Source organism: Anoplophora glabripennis, unplaced genomic scaffold, assembly GCF_000390285.2.
Source record: "Anoplophora glabripennis isolate ALB-LARVAE unplaced genomic scaffold, Agla_2.0 scaffold19, whole genome shotgun sequence".
Taxonomy (NCBI): domain Eukaryota; kingdom Metazoa; phylum Arthropoda; class Insecta; order Coleoptera; family Cerambycidae; genus Anoplophora; species Anoplophora glabripennis.
Genome location: NW_019416327.1, coordinates 1,099,916 through 1,123,253, shown reverse-complemented (window position 1 = coordinate 1,123,253; position 23,338 = coordinate 1,099,916). Strand labels below are relative to the sequence as shown.

The 23,338-nt window shown below is 33.2% G+C and overlaps 1 protein-coding gene across 3 annotated transcripts; it reads right to left on the bottom strand.

The window, feature by feature from the left end:
- Nucleotides 1-288: 288 nt before the first annotated feature.
- LOC108915000 (angiomotin-like protein 1) lies at nt 289-21,667 on the bottom strand. 3 transcript variants are annotated; one of them, XM_018720943.2, is made up of 12 exons: nt 21,576-21,667; nt 20,307-20,421; nt 20,006-20,254; nt 18,835-18,978; nt 18,282-18,778; nt 17,957-18,227; nt 13,786-13,931; nt 13,378-13,721; nt 10,854-10,988; nt 10,611-10,795; nt 6,779-6,966; nt 289-1,446 (listed from the first exon to the last, which is right to left on the bottom strand). In XM_018720943.2, the coding sequence occupies exons 2-12, from the start codon at nt 20,353-20,355 to the stop codon at nt 724-726; spliced, it is 2,931 nt and encodes a 976-aa protein (XP_018576459.1). In that variant the 5' UTR covers nt 20,356-20,421; nt 21,576-21,667; the 3' UTR covers nt 289-723. The 3 variants fall into 3 exon arrangements, with proteins under 3 accessions (XP_018576459.1, XP_018576467.1, XP_023309888.1); XM_023454120.1 differs by having other exon boundaries at nt 1,264-1,424; XM_018720951.2 differs by lacking the exon at nt 18,835-18,978.
- Between the last annotated feature and the right edge of the window lie 1,671 nt (nt 21,668-23,338).

Here is a 23,338-nt window from a genome sequence, read left to right as displayed (position 1 = left end):
ATGTAAAAAAATTTCCATGGTTGTATTTAAAAAAATGAAGTTGATCATGGTTCTGGAGAGACGAAACGTTACATATAAAAATTGATTATGCCATTCGATAGAGGGCAAAAAGTGGCCATGAGAAAGTGTTCTTCTTTTTTCAATATCACCTCAAATAAGGCTGAAATTAAACAAGAACGGATTTCCAAAATTTTGTTTTTTTTTCAAATATTTCGAAAACTAATCATGTTAGCCTTGATTTTTAAGAGGCATAATGTTGGTCCCCTGAATACACTACTTTGCCCTCATTTTGCTAGTTTGTATTTCTTCCGTTTTCGAGATCCATGTAGTGAGAAGCGAATTTGTAACAGCCTGTATATGAGAAATGTCATTTATATACAAAAATTTTTACAGTACTTGGATAATTGCGTCCTTTTGTTTTTGCCGGAAAGTTCTAAATGAAACACCCTGTATAATTATTACGAAACAAATACATACTTTTCTGTTAATTAGATTTCAATCTAGTTAAGGACGAATAAAAAATTGTGCAACACTTTTCCTGGATATATTATTTGATTTTCTAGATCACAAACACTTAACCCACTGTCAAAAGATAACTATGAGTATAACATTAAGTATTAAAACGTAACAATTAAATCTAACCTATTTGTTAAATAAGGCTGTTATTGCGTCAATATTGTCGTCTGCGATCTAGAAAAACAAACAAAACGTTTGCTTACTGCCTTAAAACTGAATTCGATATTTGCTCGTATTCGAATCTGTGGAAGACTTACTATCCCTTCCTAGAGAGGAGCCCCTCTTCAACGAGTTGCTTCCGTAGAGACGTACTTTCGAGGGAGGAGGTAGAGAGCTGGCCGAGTTATCACTAAGAGTTGAAGCTGAGTCTCTTTCGCCACCGGAGCTTCCACTGCGTACCCTAGTAGACGGCTTACGTAACGAGGCACTTGAACCGCCACTTTCGGATAACCTGCCGTATTCTCCCAGCTTTCTCGGAGGGGGTATGAGCGACCTGGCAGGGGAGGCTCTTCTGCTGCTAGTATTCGAGCTTAACGACTCCCCTCCGTCTGACTTTTTGCGGGGGATCTCGTTATCTGGAAGACGATTGTAGTCTCCCATTCGCCTGGGAAGACCGGATCGGTGGGAGGACCTGGGGGGCCTTGGTAAGGAGCTCGGGGCTGGGCAGTGGTTGGCGGGACTGTCCAAAACAGGTTGGGTACGGTTATTTTCTGTGTTCTCTTGCATGCGTTGCTGCTGCGAGGTGCGCCCTTGCTTCTCCAACAGCAACATCTCTCCCGACTCGTGACGAGAGGGAGGCATCAGAAAAGAACCTGATTCGAACAGTCCCCCTGGGTTTGAAGTTACACCTGCCAATAGTGGCTTGGGTATTTTTCCTTTTCTCTGCGCAGTGACTGGATTAGTGAATCCTGGAAAACAGCAAAGACCCCGCTGAAATAAGGAAGAGAAAGCCAATTTTGGGATATGTCCAGGACCTGAGTGAAAGATGGGTTAGTAACACGGCAACGCCACACGGACGAGGCAACGCCATGCTGGATGAGTGGTGTGAGGGAGGGTGAATTTTGGCTGATTCTTTTCTTATAGAAATGAGAGTAAGCTTATGAAATGCAAATAATTCTAATTTCTGTTTTTTTTTTCTTTTAAAGTTGAATGAGTTTTTTCATTATTTTGTTTATTCTTTTTAATTTAATGCAAATTTTCTGAATAGAAATGTGTAAAATATTATGATCAAAAAATGAATTGATACACAGGGCGGTTCTTGAGTACCTTCGGACAATAATAGGGGTGATTCTTTGTATCGATTTAAATATAAAATTTTGCATGACCCTATATTCTAAGCAGCTTAGTTTTTCAGATGCGGGATGTTAAAGCTGTTAAAAAAACACCACAACAAAGGAAAATATTCCAAAAGATATAAAGTTAAAGATTTACTTGTACATATAGTTATTGTATCAACCAAAAGTGGAGATACTTCTGGAAACGGTCACAGAGAACTTCAGAATTTCGGCAAAATTGAGAATTTTGGAAACTCAATCAGTTTACTTGATTGAAACTTATATTTTATTCATATGTCTTATTTTATAAAAAAAATTATAGAAATTGTATGCTCCAAATACATTTTGAAATACAATGCAGTCATCCGAAATTAAAAAAATTATTTAGTATAAAAATTTTGAATTTTTTGAAGGTTTGCATTTAACAAAGTATGCCATAAATTTTTCAAATGTTTCAGTTAAAATTGGATATGTAAGTAGCGATTGTATAGATTTTTTTTTATAAAATTAGCAGTTTTAAAATTATTTTCAATTTTATCAGCAGATAAGCTTAATTATTTCAAGTTAAAAACAAATTATTTCAAAAATTACTAATTTTTCAGATAAAATAGACCTTTTTTTTTCTTTGAAATATAATTAGGGATCAAATAAACTAATTAAATTTCCAAAATAGGCAGTAGCATCGAAAGTAATTAAATTGTATACATTTCTAACGTTTTTCGAGAAGTTTCATCTCAAAGACTAAGCTGTTTAGAACTTATATTCATACAAACGTCTTTTCCTTAAAATATTTTAAAGAATTACCCTCTATGTATTTAAGGACCACCCTGTGGATAGGATTTTGCAATATTCCACTAACAAAATTATATAGGCGGTTCTCTAACCAAAAATAAGAAAATGTAGGCGTGAATCTTTGTTTTTGAGTACTGCTATCCTTTTCAATTATTTTCATGTGTATTCATTGGCCGATTGTCACCAGACAGCAATTTGATCATGTTTTAAGTCACACTTTGATGAATACTAAGAATTTATGAGATCAAAAAGTTAAAGTATTTTTTCCTTGTGCCGTTGCAACAAAAAAATTCGGAGGAACTAAAAGTTTACACATTTTTACCGTCCTCAAAACAGTGTTGAATGTACCGCTTTGAATGGATTACTTTAAAAAATATGTAAAACAAACGACAAAAAATTTAAAAAAGTAATAAAACTCACATCACCTTGTATCTCAAAATGAAGCATTTTTGAACACAGATTCAAATGAACTTATTTCTTATTTTTAGTCAAACAAAACAAGACACAAAATAATTAATGACCTGTAAAATTCTGTAGACATATTATTGCAACATCCTGTATTGCAACTGTTAATATTTAAACATGATAATGCAGCAACCATTAATTTTTTTGTTTTTTTTTTTAGCGGCTATTATCATAAAAAATGAAAATATGGAAAACAATAAAGATGTCTTTTATTAGTATGTGTAATAGTGATAATGTGTAACAAATCCCATTTCTATTCGATTGGTAGTAATAAAGCGGGTTAAATATGGATTTTAGGCAAAAATCATTAACTTTGCAAACACTCGGATGTAATAAATATAATTTATTGATTATCATGCTTGACACATACATGCAAAAAATATTAGATAAATTAAAAAATTACGATACTGGTGTTTAATTATTGGAGTATTGAAGAAATTTATTTAATTTTAAATATTTGAATTCACTGATTCACACAAATTAAATAGATCAGACTAGAATTCAAGGAAATATTTTACCAGAGTATTAATATAGAGGTAAATATATACAAAACTAGATGAAGTTCTAGGCCAAGATATAGGGCACTAAAACATTTAAAATTAGGGAAAAAAATCAGATCTTTTGCCACCAGTATTGTAAGAAGACACATTGAAATATGAAAATGTTGTTTCTTAACTGTTCATTAAATTTTACTTGGCAGAAATCGAAAATTTACAACAGATAATAATTTGTGTTCCATATTTTTGCAGATATTTTTTAAAAAGCTATAAAGCAAAAAAAATTGAAAAATCAGTGTGTCCTCGGTAATAAAAAATAAATAAATAAAATTCACTTATATTTGGTTAAACACATTTGGTCAGAAAAAAGATTTTAAAACAGTAGTTAACTATGTACAAAATATCAAAATATAAACAATCAAACAAAAATTCTAAGGTACTAGCACTCCAAGAAATTAAAATATAGAAAGTGACTCACTATTTGACTGAATAATATTTTTTCACTGAAAAGTCGAAACTTTTACTTTGTTCTGTACAATTAAACACACACGACCAATATTTGACGGCTCTTAATCTTTGCCTATCGCTATACGTAAACAACTTTCCAAAAGAAAAGGGTCGTTTCCATAAATAACGTTTTATGTATGTATGTAAAATGCTATATAAATACAAAATACTTACAAAATAATGTCAATATACAGGGTGATTCACAAATGGTGACCAAAAATGAAACCTCGTATTCTTTGGTGAATTGTAAGGGGAATATTTCCTATAAAGTTTTTATCCAGAACGTGTCGTTAAAAAGATACAGGGTGTTAAACTTCAAAAAATATTTTTGAATTGAAAACACTAGATCTCAACTCACTGGATTTCTTTTTGTTAAACAGCTGGTATACAATTAAGAAATTAATACATTTGAGCAGTTAGAAGAAAGAATAAATAATGCTTTTCATCAGATTCAAGCAACAATAAATTTCAAAAAGATTCGTTACTAAAAATATGTCGCGTCTAAGATTCATTACTAAAAAGATGTCGCACCTGTGTTTTTGCAAATGGAGGTATTTTAGAGCATTTCCTCAAATAAAATCATTAAAATGTTGACTAATGTTATTAATTTCTTTATTTGAATAAATAACCGAATGATTAGTGCTTGTATTTAAGTAAAAATGTTTTCAGTTTGTTTTTTAAGTTTTACTTGAAAATCATGCTTTTCTCAAAAAAAAAAAAACATGAGAGTAGTAATTTACAGAAAATTGAAAGACGAATCCAAGAATATCATGGTTGTGACCGTAAAGCAGTGATGTACTATTTTATTTAGAAAAATATGACACCGATACCCTGTATCTCGGATACCGGAACAAGTAAATGATTAGAAAAAGCCCTCAGATTTTGGACAGTGTCTACATAAATACATGTGCTTAATTTCAAATTATTTCACTTACTAGTTTTTAAATTATTTAAAAAAATTAAAAATATTTGTTGAACTTTAACACCCTATATCTAATCTATTAAATTCCTTAAAATTCACCAAAGAATACGAGGTTTCATTTTTGGCCACCATTTGTGAATCACCCAGTATAGCACTTTTTTGTTTATTATATTTCATTGCAATTTCTTAAGATAATGTTAAAGGGAGGATTAGAAAATTTCGTTACACTTATTGGCGATTCTGTAAAGTTTTATGTGAGTGAGATACAATCTATGAAGTATGTTAAACCTTAATTTCTTACTATCATCCAATGCCTACTGGGACAAAACAGTTTTGTACCTACTGACAGAGAGCAACCTACTAATCTGTCATTACTAGGAAAGCATAACTAGACTCACATTACGGCAAGTTAGCGAATTGACATTTATGTCATTGACATAAAAAGTCAAGCAACGCTGATCGTGGTTAGTACTTGGATGGGTGATCATCTGAGGAAGGCTCAGGATGCTCGTCCACCTTCTAGTGGCTTGTATGTTGGTGTATTCATAGAAGCTATACAAATTTAAGTGCGGTTTGTATAGGAAGACATGTCATCCCTTGGAAAGGATGTAAAACCGTTAGTCCGTTGTTTAAACAATGTTAGGCAAAAGATCCCTACCCCACAAGAAAGTGGGGGTTCGGCAAAATTTCCAGGTTTCAGGTTCGAAAAAGCTAAAACCTAAGCTAATTTCACATTAGGCAGAATAAAGTTTTTAACTAATAATATTGTGACAAACAACTGCTCTGCAGACTACAGCTCCGATTAGCGCTGAATTATACCCACAATATCTAGTAACATCTAAAATGATTTTTAAGCGACACTAGTCATCTTTATCTAGTAGGTCGCTTTCTGCTAGTAGTACAAAGCAATGCTTTGTGCCAGTAGGCATTGAGTAGTGATGACAATTAACGTAGTTTGTATAATAAAAGGCCAATCAAAGAAAAATGACAAATGACCAAAAGCGAGGTGTTAATTTTTACTGTTATCAACTAACCAATTTTTAAATGATCCGCCATTTTTTCATAAAAAGATTAGAAACCAAACCAAACAGCAATTTGATTATGCTTTAAGTTACATTTTGATGAATATTAAAAATTTATGAGATCAAAAAGTTAAAGGATGTAAACATCTTTTCCCTGTGTCGCCTTCTTGTTGATTATTGTGGATGGATTATATAAAAAAAATATGTCAAACAAACTTTATCACCCTGTATCTCACAACGAAGAGTTTGTGGACACGGATTCATACGAACTTTTTTCTTACTTTTAATTCAAGATAATAAGATATAATATAATCAATGATCGGCCATTTTTGCAATGACTAAATAAAATCTATTGTGTATTTGTATTTACAGTTATTAGAAAAATAATTCTAATGGATAAACTTCATCACCCAAAGTGGTAATTCAAAATTATTTTTTTATAAAAAAATAGGAAACGACCCTATTATTTCTAATCAGTTTATCAGTTTCTGTTTTTTTTTTTAATCAAGCTTTGCCAACAGACCAATACTTTGATATGTAAAATTTAATACGAAAAAGTCAAGAAATCATTAGGTAACGACGTTCTTTCACACATATCTCATACTATCTTCAGATTAATATTAACAAATATCACATTGTTGATAAAATCTAAATTCCTACATTACATTTATCTAGTACCATATAGATTATTTTTGAATATCAAAAACAACTATATTAATTTTTTTTGTACAGAACGAAAGTGTCTTAATAGAACAGTCAATAGAATGTCTCTGTCTCTCCTACCTTGCTAAGCAGTTGCGAATCTAGCTGGCTATCTATCTCTTTTAACTGGTTATCCAGTGTCTGTTTCGTACTGTCGTATGTTTTGTTAGTCTCGTATTTACTGTATGATGGCATGTGGTAGGAAGAGTCGCTTCCGGTATAGGAATTTCCGGAACCATAAGCTGTTGAGTTCGTCAAGACACTACTCACTGCAAAAAAATAAACAAAATTGATATCTCGGTAGTCTAGACACCCTGTAATTTTGTTATTTATTGACCGATTTTCATTATTATTTTTTTTCAACAGATCAGTTTGCTTAGGGGTCATCCATAAATTACGTCACACGTAAATGGGGAGGGAGGGTATCACCGAAATGTGACAATGTGTGACAAGGGGCAGGGGGGGTCAAAAGTTTTGTGACGTCACATGTTAAAATTTAAAATACTAAAACGCGAAATTTAGATGTAAATAAAAAACTATAAAAATCTACGAATTTGATCTATATTTATTAATAATTTAGCATTCTCGCTATGATATTATCTCTCATGCAAATCATTTAACTTCTAGAGCGGCGTATGTGATGCGAGTGAGATACTCAAATTCACAAGAATTTTGAATGGTAAGGGTTTAAATAGGTTTAAGTCGTCGGCGAGTGCTCGCTCGCTTTTCTACCCTTCCGCGCGTCGGTTGTTTACGAGACCTTCGACAAGTGCTACCACACGCGCAATGAAAATAGCTGTTTTCTCTCGATTATTTTTAAATACATGCCTAAATTTAAAAAATGTGTGATGTCACATCAGGACGGGGGGATTATAAAAATGTGACAACCTGTGACAAGGACGGGGGGAGGGGTTCAAAAGTCCTAAAATTCGTGTGACGTAATTTATGGATGGCCCCTTAAATAACATCTTTTATTGAAAAATGAGACAACAGCATTCAAAGAAAAGTAACAAAAACATGGAAATGTATGAAAAACCCACTCTTAAAGTTTTAAAATTGTAGAAGTCAGTCCCATCACCACTAGAAGAAATGTATTTTTTTATTTTAGTCCACAATTTTTCTATCACATTCAAAAACTGCTGATAAGTATGACCTGGAGTTGTAAGTACTGATCACACTGTATATGAAACGATCAAACCTGGTGTTTGCGTAAAGTTATACCAACTTTGTGACAAGAAAAATTCAACGTACAATATGCCCCGGTGCTCATTGAGCTCGTTGCGCTCCCATCGCGTTCTCCACCGATCTTTTCCAAAGAATCTCGGGAGACCGCGATGTGATAGAGACGAGCTTCCTCTTCCATATAACTCATTTTTTTAACTTCTGAAACAATACCTCATCTATTTAAAGAAGAGCGCGAGCAGGATTGTGTACGTTTGCCAAATGCGACTGATTTTGTAAAAGACTACGATCAGGTCAGCCCAGAAAGGACTGCGATGCGACGGGATGGCGACCGCCTAATGCATTCTCTGCTTTAGTGTACATTTTGATTGGAATATCTGGGAATACAATACCCTCGAATAAACCGAAATATTAGCAGAAAAAGTGGTAATAAGACAAAATATTATGAAATACTTTAATTCCAATGTATACGGAATATATTGGAATGATGAAATGGAACTGGGAACAACTACATGGAACAACTTGAGTACAATAAAAGTTTTTAAAGTACAGTTTCTCAACGAGGGTTAGTAGATCACACCCTGCTATCGGTTCATTGTTGACAACTTTTGAAATTTCTTCCTCTGCCTGTAATATGTCGAATGATCTAACAAGTGCATTTCTGTGAAGCAGAGTGGAATCTCATCCTAAAATATTCTGCAAAATGATGTGATGCCTCTGCAGCATTTCGCTAGCATTCACCGTTAACAACATATAAATAAGTTCAAGATCATCCCACATAATATGAGTAATTTTATGATAATTATCACTAACACAAGACTAAACTTAGTTTCCAAACACAATATGTCTTATAAAACTCTGACTTCTAACTGTAATTTGCATAACATACATAACTGTGTTAAGGTGAATAAGTACAACCTATTGTAGACTCATCATAAGAAAGTAAGGACTGGCGTTAAAAGATCTAATGGGGTGTTTGCATAAAAAAGTGCAGTTTTCTGTCACTATATTACGATGGAGGTCAATGCAAAGTATATGGTTAAAAAATTTATATCCGAATCTTACACCTTTGTATTCAACTTTGAGAAGTACAAGTGTACGGATGTTATTACAGAAAACTTATTTAACTAACTTTTATCTGTCTCTAATAAATGGAGGAGAGTGGTGCGAGATTTTAGTTGAGCTTCTTATTAACAGATGGCGTAATCAAAGCATAGTTTAGAATGTGACAACTGGACCACGCACGTTTCTTATGGAAAATGGGTTTCGACCAATTTTTTTGAAACTGCAAAATAATAGTTCACAACACGTCGATCAAAAGTCTCAATGGGCACGAAGCTCTAAAACCACCCCCAAAGGTCGGGGAAGCACGTAACAGGCTATATTGGTGGATTGCCTAACCGAAATATTTTACTAGTGGGATCTATAGTTACCCACACCATCATTAGGCTCGAGCCTTCCATCCCCTACCACTCCCCCCTTCTCCCGCTTTCCATGTAGCTTATTACTTCTTACTAGTTGTGAACCCATTTGATCGTGCATTTCAGCCTACTGAACTTAGACCATCACCTCACACGACTCTTCAAAACCTCGATAATTATACCCCCCACAAGCCCCTTCGGCCCCTGAATTATACCCCCACTTCAACCCCTTCCAAAGCCTGCCAAATGACTTTACACATCTCACGGGTTGTGAAACTATATATTATCCCTCAGTGACCATCATTAGACAAGACCCTTCAACCCTCGTAATACAGCCCCACCCCCTTGTTTTGATCGACATGTTGTGAACTATCATTTTGCAAAGTTACAAAAAAATTGGGCGAAACCCATTTTCCATAAGAAACGTGCATGGTCCTCTGTCACTTTCACTTCATATTTTTTTAAATTAATTGTTAAATGATTTGATTCAAAATACAAGTCAATTTTGCCATATCATTTAGTTTTATGAAAATATGAGAATATGGCAAATCCCCTCCCACGTGTAATTTAGTCACAGAAGTAAACAAAAATATTTAAATGTTCAAATTAAGTTTTTGCATCATAATATCCTCTCTGAAAGACTCGAGCTGGTACCATAACGATTCACCCTAGTCCAGAAAACACGCCAAAAAGCAAACTTCCTTTTGACGTTTCCACTGATGTATAAAATTTAGATAACAAAAAGTAAAATGTCAATATCAATATATGCCGCAGGTACGCAGGAATAGGAATGCTATGTATCCATCTAATAGAAATGAAGGTATTTTAAATAAAAAAAATTACAGGGCTGCCTGGTCATTAAACATCCTGTATATAGAAAATTTAATTAGATTGCAAATAGTTACAGTCCATATGATATTTGTTGAGATAGAATTACAAGGTCCCTGCATCACTTTCTTGGAATTAACCACATTCAACACCCAAGGTGGAAAGACATTGGAGTAATATTTCAAGACACGCTCCTGCTGCGGTAAATTGTTACAGTAATTTCGATAACAGAACTTTATTGGCTTATTCTTTCTTTTGGAATTCCATCTCTACAAATATCGTACGGACTGTAGTTGTCGTAACAAATATAAAATAAAAAAAATATATTTTTTTCGTTCAGAAAAAATACGTCCAATGGTATTAAATCTGATCCTCCAGGAGGCTATTGTACAAGTAACCCCTCCCAGTTACCCATTTGACGAAATAGGAATATCCATATTGTTTCGATATAATTTTAATAATAATTAAGCATTTACGCTTACCTAATTCTTCTCTAGATACAGTAGTACCTAACACGTGATCGATATCAGCCCCGGCAAGACTGGGGTGAGGCGTATGATGTGGTGATCGTCCCAACATACTCGATACATCCTTGTCGTAAGTATGCTTCTGGAGTACTCTGATCATGGCATCTTTTTCGGCTAACTTGGATTCCAGATCTTTTAACCTAACGGACACATCGATGATGAAACAATTCTGTAAGTTTCTGAAGGAAATCTGTTTACCTCGACTCTAGATCGGCTACTTTCTTCTGCGCCGCGTGTACCTCATCCATATGGCGGATTTTTTCATTGCGTGCCTCCGCTATTATTTTTTCAGTCTCTTGGCTTGTTTTCTCTAATGCTGCTATCTTGGCATCCCTGTAGCAACAATAAATGTGGTTAGTTTTAGGGTTTTATGACTATAAAAAGATAATATGTACGGAGTATCCCGATATTGCGCAGATTCTTTGAAACAAAATAAAGTGATTTGACCATTACGGCAGTCAAAATTGGCAAAATACATTTTTTTTTTAAATAATTCACAGCTCCAGAATTTGTCCTCCTTTAATCAAATTTGATACGCTAGTACTTTTGCATATATGTCAAATAGAGGTTCCACAGGGCCGGGTTCAGGGTATTTGGCACCTGAAGCAAATATTTGCTTGCCACCTTTTTTACTGATGTAACAAAAATCTCAGATAAATAATATACTTTCACTAGTTCCACTTAATTTCTTAAAAATTATTATTAGTCCACTAGAAAGCCATTAAATTTAGAAACGTTTTGTCTCTTTTCGTAAAAAGCAATGTTTTTGAGAAAAATGTCAAAATGTGATCGAACACATATCGTGATTCGCCATTTTCCTCAAAAACATTGCGTTTTACGAAAAAAATATCAAGAGACAAAAAAGTTTCTAAATTCAATGGCTTTCTAACTAACTAATACAGTGTAAACTCTTTATAACGTCGTTTGTTATAACAAAAAACTTCCTATAACGTAGAAATTAAGTCAATTTGGTTGGTTTACGTCAAAACCCATACATTAATACACTCTTTATAGCGCAACAGCCATTCTCTATTACGAAGAAATATATTCATATTTAGACGACAGCAAATATTTACAGAAGTATTTAATAGTGTAATTGTTTTTATAATCAGCTTATAAAAGGTTCCGACTAAATCTTTGAGGTGCCGAAATTTCTAAGAAAGACCCTGAGGGTGCTAATTGCCTTGAACACGTGTGCCATTACTCTTGGATTACATTGTTTCTAGGAAATTTTGCACTCAATTACAAAACGCACTAGGCACCTATTGTGTATTATCAGTCGTACACCTACTTTGAAACTGTCAAGATGGCCAGTAAAAGAAAAGCGTTATGTGTTAACGAAAAAATTTGTTTGATACATGCGATAGAAAAAGGAGAAAAGAAATGTGGAAGACGTTTAGGCCTCAGTCCATCTACTGTTGCTACCATTTGGAAAAACAAAGAAGCAATTCTACAGGCGGAACTGCAGGGAGTGTCTACTAAAAAATGAAAGAAGCCAAAATTCGAAGACTTAGATCAAGCAATGTTGTCGTGGTTTAACAATCAGCGCCAGAATAATGTACCCATCTCGGGGCCAATTATTAAAGCCAAGGCTGAGAAGTTTGCCCAACAACTAGGCATTATTGACTTTAAAGCATCAGAAGGTTGGCTTGGAAAATTTAAGCACCGTTATAACATTACCTATGGTAAAATGAACAGAGAGTATTTTTCCATCTTCCCTCCATATAACAATAACTCTTTATAACGAAAAAAATACCCGGTCCCTTAAGATTCGTTAAAAAGAGTTTATACTGTAATTTAAGAAAAAAAATCTAATTTGCAACCAAATTTTTCTGGTTTCAAAGACAAGAGGGCCTACGAAAAAGTGTCTTAAGGGGGTTTTTCGCTAAAAAGTTTGGCACTGTGAGATTCCACATGTCATAAAACCCCTGTGTAACAAATTTAGTGATTCTCGTACAACATGGTTTTGAGAAATAAAAAAGACATCTTAGGCTATAACTCCGAAAGAGGGGGCCAGTTGGCAAAAATAAAAAATACGGGTCCCCTAAATTTGTCTTAAGAATCTATGCCAAATTTTGTTGCATGAATTACGGGACACTTTGTATGGGTAGCCCTATTCCAATCTAAATACTACGATTTAAAATTGCAATATTTATGAAGGCGATTATGAGAATATCTACACATGAAGATGGTATTTACGAAAGTACTAATAGCAAATCTAATGCCACTATTTTATGGTGGTTCTGTTCATAGTGGCTTTAGGACCTACGACAAGAACTAGAATGAACATCAGGGCAGGTCTAGAGGCTCTGATAGCAGGTCTTCTCCCACAGAGCCTAGCCCGAGAACAACAAAGATAGGTTAAAGGTTCCCAGTTAAGGCTAAAATGAGTAACGTAAATCTGTAACTGGCAAGCAACCAGGTGCATAGATCACGGCAAGACAACCCTAAAAACTATCAAACTTTAAATATCAGGACAGGCCATGAAAACTTTAAAACCACTATTAAATGTTTGTTATTTGGAAAAAAAACTATAAATTTACTCAACACCCTCTAGCAATTAAATGAAGTAAGTTTAATTATCTTATTTTAACCCAAGAATCTGTGGTAGTTACACGTACAGTACATATCATTGGGAAATCTATTTTAAATTTAAAATTTTTTGAGACACACTGTATATTCACATAAAACTTAAATTCTACTCGATTAAACATGTACTCACTTTGGTATGCTAGCAGCATCGATAGCTGCCTGTCTCAGCGTGCTTTCTTCCAAGAACCTTTGCTCCCATTTCGAACACTCTCCTTCCAACGTCATAATTTTTTCGTCTTTCTCCCTCAACCTCCGTTTCAGTTCTGAAGCAGATTCGTTTTCAGATCCACTGGGTGAGTCCCACCCGTTTCCCCTCATTTCCCCTTGAGCTGCCTTCGTTCGCTGAAGTTCCCTCTCCAACTGTAGCCGCAGTTTGCGTTCTGTCTGCTCCCGGCGGTCGCTGGCCATTTGGAGGGACGACAGGGCTCTTTGAAGTTGCGCCACCCGCTCTACGTACACTTGTTTTTTACGGCACTGATAAAAAACAATAAAGATATTTTTCATACATACTTAAACATTTATTATCATTCATACTTACTTCTTCTTCCAAGCGGACAACATTGCCCTGGGCGTTTGTAAGAGCCGTGTCTAGTATATCGATGTGTGTCCTTTGTTCTTGTAAGGTAGCTCTTTGGGCAGCAAGTTCTATTTCCTGTCTTTCCTTTGCTGCAGCTAATTCTTTATCTGTAATTAATTACAGATATGTTCATAGTCCCTAAATTAACCAAGTTCCGCAGTAATTGATCTCGTCTTTTTCCCAAAATAGCGGTTTAACAAATCTCACTTTATATTTGACATTTCTATAGGTACTATTTTAGATTAATAATTCAGATTGTCAAATAAACTGATAAAAATTGTTTCGTATATTGACCGATATGAAAAAATGCTTTAATAAAATAATAAAAGTTTGAATACTTGAAGAATACTTGAAGATCAATCTGATATTTCAAGGTTGGTAAAGGGAATTTACCGCAAAATACCATATCAGTTTATCTATTAGGGAGATTAGGTACCTATGTTGCATAATTAAAAAAAAGTTATAGACGTTTAGATATAAAATACAGGGTGATTCAATAATGGGACAGAGCTTAATGACAGGTTGCTGACTTCAAAATAGAACAATTAAGCCAAACATGCCTTATCCGAATGTTGCTCCTCTACACACGATGATCAGGAAGGGAGAAAAAGTTCGTTGAAAATGTCCGCCAAAACGGCTAACGCAGAAAGTTTCTGTATCATCTGGACATTCAAAATTCGCAAAGCTCAAAATCCTATCAGATCCTTCTTGCGAATTATGGGCATTTGTATATATGTAAAAACGGACCCTCCAGATCTTGCACTATATCCCGAACGTTGAAAATCCACGTCCTTCTGGATCATTTAGAAGAATGCTTATCATTAATTGAAAATGATAATGGTTTGGGATTCTGGTCTGAGCAAAGCGGAGAGGCTATCCATCACAATTTTCTGAAGTTCTGGGGTTGCTACAAGGTGGCAGATATCCGCCATCTTACATATTCAACCAACTTATTAAAGCCTGTCATTGAGTTTTCTTCTCTAAATAAACATCTAATGTATCTTTATTTTATTCCAGTAGGTCTAAAAGACCAATTTGCAATGACCTAATAGTTACAAAAAATATAGAAAAAAATCCAAAAAAATATTTAAAAATGGAGCCAGTGAACCACTACGTCCCCGTCGTTGGTTCTGGGTTAAGCTAAAAGTGGTGTTTTCAAATTCTCAACAACTGATAATAGTCTTTTATCACAAAAAGTTACTGGATGGATAGAGCGTTGAGACCCTCACAACCATTTATCTTTGTAGCCTGATTAGAAAATTTTGAAATTAGAAAATTTTGAAATTAGAATATTTTGTTTAAACAATTTCAAAATTGTTTATTGAACAAGGAAGCAAATTTCTGGTTTAAATATTCATATCTGTCTCTCAATTCTATATATATTCATGATAAGAAATATTTTTTTAAAATTCTCTAATTTTTGCACCCCGAGTCAAATTTTCATTTGTAAATTGTTATTAACAAATTAAATAATGTTGTTTGCATCAAACTATCTTCAAGATAAGACTTAGGAGAACCTATTAATATAAAACTAACGTGGTTTGGGCCCATAATATGGAATAGGTGAGCTGGGGACTTCGAACGATCGATTGGCAGTGCAAGATCTGGAGAGTCCGTTTTTACATATATACAAATGCCCATAATTCACAAGAAGGATCTGATAGGATTTTGGGCTTTGCGAATTTTGAATGTTCAGACGATACAGAAGCTTTCTGCGTTAGCCGTTTTGGCGGACATTTTCATCAAACTTTTTCTCCCTTCCTGATCACCGTGTACAGGGTGTTAGATTTGAATTTTTTTTATTATTTTTTTTTAAATAATTTCCACTGAAATTCTAAAATCGTTTTTTTCGAAAACAGTTAATTTTTTCAACTATTGCCAGGTATACCTTTTTTATTTAGAATTGAGCGTGGTTTAATAATTTCTTATTGGAAGTTTAAATTTTTGAGGGACAAAAAAGTTGTTATATCTTTACTCTAACAGAACACTACAAGTAGCACTCCCCAGAACTGATTGCAAAATAGTTATCATTTTCATAATTACCACCTCAGAAAACATAGTCATACAAACTTTCAAGACAATCGGTTCAAAGGTGCTCAAGATATTTTAAAAAAAATGAACACATTTTTTCAACTTTAACACCTTGTTGATTGAAAAAGAGCAACATTCAGATAAGGCGATAAGGCATGTTTGGCTTAATCGTTCTATTTTGAAGACAGCAATCTGCCATTAACTGCTGTCCCGTTTTTAATTAATCTCTCTGTATACAAATGTTACTGGTATTCACACTAAGTGATAACAACCACTAAAAACATATTCTTATCTTCATATTTAAATCGTTTTTGATGTTATCGGTGATTACCTATTAAAAGATTAAAATCTATAGGTTCCAGTACAGATAAGAATTAGTTAATGCTATAAATGAGTGCTGCCAATATCCAAGTTAAAAATGTTGTTTTATTTATTGAAAGAAAGTAATTTTATAACCAAATATCTTTTAAAAATGAGCAATCCTAATAAAATTATCAAGTTTTACTAACAATGTTTTAGAATTTTGTTAAAACATTTTTAAAAATTTGTTACTAAAAAATAATACTTAGGATGGATAAGTCCACTGTTCAATTTAAGCTGAGATAATAAAGAAACAAAATGTGACTTCCTTCCCAAAACTGATCTTTTTTTTTCCCAAATTCTGCTACTAACAATATTAATGCGCAGTTGTTCTGGTCGACAGACTCCATAAAAAAATAACCTTGAAACATACGCTAATATTTTCTGGAATGTGATGAATCCCTTATCCGAACAAGCAAGCCAAAAACAGGAAACCACATATGACATTAAACCTTAAATTAATCAAAAGTCTGTATCAATTTAAAAGTGTGGTTGAAAAACATGAGACTCGAAAATAATAGCGCTTCCTTTAGCGTATAATTAATTATTATTATATCCCAGATTTCTGCTTGTTGAACCGCAATATATGCTATAAACGTCTGAGACCTTTGGCAACATGTTTTTAGATAAAAAAAATATATATTTTTTGCAGTCTAGAACCATATATTACTAACTATAAGTAAAATTTTAAATTATTTTTGTTCTTTTACAAAATATACATAAAGAGTAAATATTAATCTAGCAGATCTGAAATATATTTTAAAACCATTTAGTTTTTAATAAAAATTATTTGTAATTATTTCTTTGAAGCACTGTGTTTAGTTTGTGAATCGCAGTGTCAATGACCACTGATACTGACCTACTTTAAGTGAACTACATATCAATCCACCTGATGATATATGACAAGAGAGTTATGCAGGCAAAAAACCAAGGGCCAACATTAATTTTCAGAAACGAGAATGCTGAAACATGTCACTTCTTTTTATTATACTTTAATTTATCGATTTATGAGAAGGTGTTTGTAATATAGTAGACAATTTAGAGATTTTCAGCTAGAAATGATAATTTTTACCGGAATCAAATTAGACTTTGTATAGTTCAGTATTGTGTTTTATTAAGTTTAATGTTATAGTAATACAGTCAAAGCTCCTTATTCGTGATTTCAGTATTCGTGGACCGAAAAATTGTTAACACTTTCCGTATTCACGGGCGCAAAATTCTGTATTGGATACATATTGTATTTTTTTAAAATAATGTTTATTTATTTGTTAAAATAAACAAGTAGGTATCAAAATATTTATAAACAAACAAATCTTAGTGTCGTGAAGCCAAAAGTCGCCGCTGACGCCGCTCGCTTACACGTGTCACTATGGCCTTTGAAATGTGACATTAAAAAAAAACCCGAGTGAAAGTTTACGGATGGCAAATGAACTTTGTGATTTCTTCATAACAATTGATCGGTCTATGGAAAGAAGTAATGTTTTTAAGAAGAAAATTGATAATGTCACGGCTGAATATCAATCTGAATTAAAAGGCCTTTTATAAGCTTACACTAGCTGTCCATTGGCAGGGTACGAAAATTACAAAAAAAAATATAAAAAAGAAATCAGTTTTCACGACAGCATTTGAGAAAACAAAACTTTCCATGTTTCTAAATGGCAAAGCTAACCATATGAAGTCTTTTCAAAGTACTTTTATTAAAAAAATTAAAAAACTGATAATAGAAAGAAATGGTACTCACTCTGTGTAATCAGTTGTTTAATAAGCCCCTCTCTTTTGCTCAATTCCCTTCTCAGATTGTCAGGACCACTGGAATCTGGAACAGGAGATCTGGAAAGCATCTGCGTAGACAACAATTCCACTTGCTCTCGGAGAGCTCTGTTCAGTTCTTGGTATCTACGGCAGTCGGCCTGTAGCCTAGCTCTAGCTGCACGCTCTAGTCGTTCTCTTCTTTCGCACGACTGTACCAATTCTTCGTGACCCTTGTGAACTTTCAGAATTTCTTGCTCCAACTGAAAATATCAAAAATTTTATGTTTGTCATTTTTATAGAAATATAGATCTTACCCTTTGAGTTCGTTCGACTCTTTGATAACAATTCTCCAGTTCATGTTTTAAGGCACTGTTCTCCTTTATGAGGATTTCCACCATTTCCGCAGATGGCCAGATTTCTTCTGCTTTAGATTCGTTCTCCTCCCTTCCCTTTGTAGGGGGTCTAGGCGCTGACACACCCCTCCTGAACCCAGAAAAATCGCACTTCGCCGCCCCCATTGTTGACAGGTCCGGTTGTGATTTGGATAAATTCAATTTATCCGTAGAGATTTTGCTTCTACTATTAACGGCCTGTTGAAGTGGGGACTTTTCGGACCATTTAGGATATTCGGGCGGAGGAGGTAAATTATTTATATCGAAATTAATGGGATCGAATTTGTTCAACAAATTCTCGATATTTTCGTTCTTAGTTGTACCATTGGGAGATGGGACTTTAACTTCTTTGGCTAAGTGTTTCAACACAGAGGACTGAGATAAATAATCGTCTGGAATTTCTGTAATTTCCTGCACACCTGGGTTAAGGAAGAGAAATTTACATTGGAGTTTAATAAACATGTCTGTATTTTACCTGTACTTGTAATAGATGGGGATGGGGAAGCTGAATTCCTTTTCTGTATAGGGGAAAGTTTAGAATCATTGTACAAGTTGGTTTGGTGGGATAAATAATTCGGGGGGGATATATTTGACGTCTCTCTGGGTCCTGAATTTCTGCCTAAGGTGAAAGACAGATTTTCTTGAAATATTTATTTTAGTAACAACGGAAATTAAAAAATGAATCAATTTGTCATCTTATATCATTGAGACACAAGAATCTATGGATATAAACACTAATGTTAGCAAAAGTATGTCTCATGTTATAATGAATCATTTTGCAACATTTTTATTAAGTAAACATGCATTTCCTCTGAGTCTTGACAACTGACCTTTAACAAAACAATTTATCAATTAATTAGACTAAAACTTCCCACTATTTTCAAAGGCAACTAATGATGTTACTGTACGTTTTTGGGGACATTAAACACAAATTATTTTTAAATCGTTTGATATATTATCAAGTTAATTTAAAACATATTTATCAATAAACAAATTAGGAGAAACATAATGAAAACAAAGAATATGTTTAACTTAAAAACATCACATTCCTAAAATTGACATCACAATTATTCAGGGGTCAGATTGGCGATTTAATATCCTCTATATAATATGATAATATATTATGAGCAAATGCTTCTTTTAATTATCAGTTTAAAATTATTACTTTATTTCACAGAACTGGGAGTAAAAGCTTATTTGGATTTCATTTTAAACAAAGCAAATTTCATTTGGAGACGTAAATATGTTTGAAATATATCTGGTTCTTTGAGTATAAAGATAAGCAAGATACTTTCCTTAAAAAATAGGTGTTTATATGTGACAGAATTCTGATAAACAGGTGCAAACAATTGCAAAAAATGCAGCATGAAATATTTGCAATTTCAATTAATCTCAACACTAAGTAATACAAAAAAATTTGCAACGGGAAATACTAAATTTGATACAGCACATAGTGTCATCTCAATAATTGTTTAGTTTAAAATTTAAAGCAGTGTGAATTATTATAAAATACTTTCTATGATGATATTTTATTCAGTCCAATTAATGCTATTAGAGAGGCATACTATGTAAAAAAGTTACTTAAATCCTATGACTTGCTTAATAACACTAATGGAATTTGATGGTTCACATAAAATTTTATTTACCTGTCCACGGTTCATCCCCTGCACTATGGATAATTAGTGTATTGTAAGATGAGGAGGACACATCTAACGAGCTACGATTTGAAGGTAAACTGTCCCTAAGTGAACTTCTCTTCGAGTCGTTGAGATTTTCTTGACCCTGAGGTTCTTGTCTTGGAGTATGTCTAATGACGTATTTCTCTTCATTTGAGAGGTTCTCATTCGATGTAGACACATCTGTCTCACTACCACTTAGACTTTGAGGAAAATTTCCTAAATTCAATAATTAGTGAATTTGTGAATAAAAAAATATGGAAAAAATTACCTTGGCCTACTTGCATGAATGAACGGTACCTATTATTAGACTGTTGCATTTTTATCGGTTTATTAGTATACTAAAAACTTTACCATACTTCGTAAAACTCTCAAAATCACAATGTCTAAAAGGAAAATATTTTTAATTGATATAGTGTAACTATATTACCTTTTCTAAAATTATAAATAATAAATTTCTACTCAATTATTGAACACTTAACATCTAACATGACAATATAAAGTCAGAACTACAAAAAATATATTTATAGAGGTAGGCACCTATGTAAGTAATTTTTAGAAAAATAAATAATAAGCTCTACAAAATTAGAATAAGTAGGTATTCATTTACCATTTTTAAATATTATCCAATTTAAAATTTATACTGCAAAAATGTTATTTTTTTAGTAACATTTTGATTACAATAAAAAATATGTTTATCAGTTGCAAAATATTTAATATGTAATAAAATGATGATATAAGTATGTATTTTTTATATACCTACATTCTTAGTTAAATCCAACCATTTTGTATTAGGTACCTACCTGTCGTATTTTTTTATTCATACACATTCCCACTTTTGTTCAGGAAGTCTGAATCATACTTAGTAAATTCCAGAGAATAAATTTTAAAAACAAATAAGTCCAATTAACAGAAAATCATTACATTTAAAATATACCTACTTCTACTATCTCTGTTTACATTTCCTTGATCAATGTTTACATTAAATTATATTAACGTGATACCTACATTATTTGATACAATATTAGTCATTTTGAAAATTTTATATACCCACATACGTACTACATAAAATGTTGTAACTATATTAAAAGGAATTAAATGTTTCTCTAAATTAAGTGTATTTTGAATTTAGTTATTCTTTACTTGTTAGCAATAAAGTTAACCCAGGAATAAAGTTGAAAGGTTAAAAAAATTGTTTACTTTTTAATGCTTTCAATAATTGCATATTATATGATGTTGTAATGCAAAAGCTATTTCAGGAATTTTTATGCACTCATTAAATAACCCACACAGCATTTTAGTAAAGTGGTTAAGCGAACGTGATATGTTTCTCACCTCTGACTAGGAAATTTATAATATTTACAAAAAGATTACATCTTGAACGGCAAACATCATAACACTAGGTATCTTATTTCAGTTTTAGAGCGATGTTGAGTGAAGGAAGAAAATTAGATTGGAATTTATCAAATAACTTTCACATATTTAATAAATGATACAAAATTCTATTTAAATAACCTTAATAAAAGCAAAATACACTTACAAATGTTGGAACAATCACCACACAACACTTTATTTTAAACACTATACATTTTCATGCAAAGATGTAAAAACTGATTGTGTGCCCGTACGCAAACGAGAAAATCTTCTAATGTAAATTCTCCGCAAGATGGCATATGAGCAACATTGCTGAAATTCCAAACATTCCAGTCTCACTTACTAACGATTCTAAAAAAGTTAGTTGCTCCACTGAAGCAGAACTTACCATTATTATTTTTATTTTTATAAGCAAGACGGTGAAATAAGTACGTGCCTTCATTTCTATTGCAATACTTCCTAATATGAATTTTGTTGTATCAATTGGAAAAGGTATTTTAGTTAACAATATCAATTAAAGATATTTTTTATCATTAAAATAGTCTGACTTTTAAAAATCGCGCCAAATAAAAATGATGAAATTGAATATTAAATAAATAAACTGTTAGAAAGAATGCTTATCGAATCACAAGCAATTAATCGAATTAAAATTTTTCAAATTCAGATTACGGAACATGATTTCGTACAAAAACAGCTAGGAACTAGGTAGGTACGTACTATAAAGTCATTAATGGTCATTAACATTAACACTGAACAGCGGAAAAGGTTGAAATTTGTCCTATTTTTATTACCTGTCACAATTTGCAAAGTCTGCTTTCAAATAGGTATATATTTTATTATAAATATACTATATCTATTAAAATTAAAAATCGGTTTAAAATAAGGACCAACACATAGTTACATTTTCTCAATTTCAATCCGTACTTATAGGTATAAAATATGCACAAAGCATGTTGTACAAATATGGAATAATTAGACGCATAATCTGAGTACCTACGAAGAGTATTGTTATGTTCGAATCTGAAAATAAACAGTTTGAATAAAACTTTAAAAAAAAATTAGTTAATGTAATAATGATATATGTAAAATAAATTTAATGTATGTTGTACAATGTACTTATGCTCTAGTCAGTAGTCACCTCTAACCCCTACTCTATCTAGTATCTAGACTATCTAGCAATGCTGCACATTTGTATTACTGGTTGCCTTTCACTCATCGCTACCGTACAACTGTAATCTAATAAACCAAGGCAATTTATTGTCAGGTAATTCCAATTTATTTTTGAAAAAATTATATGACTATCACTAATACCTACGTTTATAATTTTTTTAAGTAACTTTTTATTCATGATTAAGTACAGAAATATTTTTATCTGGGGAGTGGACATAAATTACTAACAAAGTATTACGAGTATTACGACTATACGTACGACGTGCTACAATTTTATTATGATGGAATTCCATGATGAATCAACCTCATTCATCGCCCTTGTTATGCATGAACTTTTTTATTGGCTATTTATTATTTAGTAATATTTGCATTCTTGGGAATTTTAATTTTGCAATATTAACCTCAATCCGCCACGCGCCGCGCCATTATTCTATGGCTAGAAATTGGCCTCAATGATTTGGAATCGAGGGGGATTATCCCTCTTTATCCTGCTTCATCTCGTGTAGGCCTGGACAGCCTTCGTAGGTGGGCCCCATCCGTCGTCTACCCCGACCGCAAATGCGGCCGGTGTAGGCGCTTTGTGGGACCTCCTTTTGTCCTGGCTGGGCCCCGCCGGCTAGGGCCCTTTCTTCTGGCGCTCTTCTTGCTTCGCCGGCTCGTCTGTGTAAACCCCGGGGGTAGTGTCATGTTTATGTGTGGTATGGTTGGGTAGGGTAGTGCGGCTATGCAGCCTGGGATGCGCTTTGCTAAGGTGGCCCT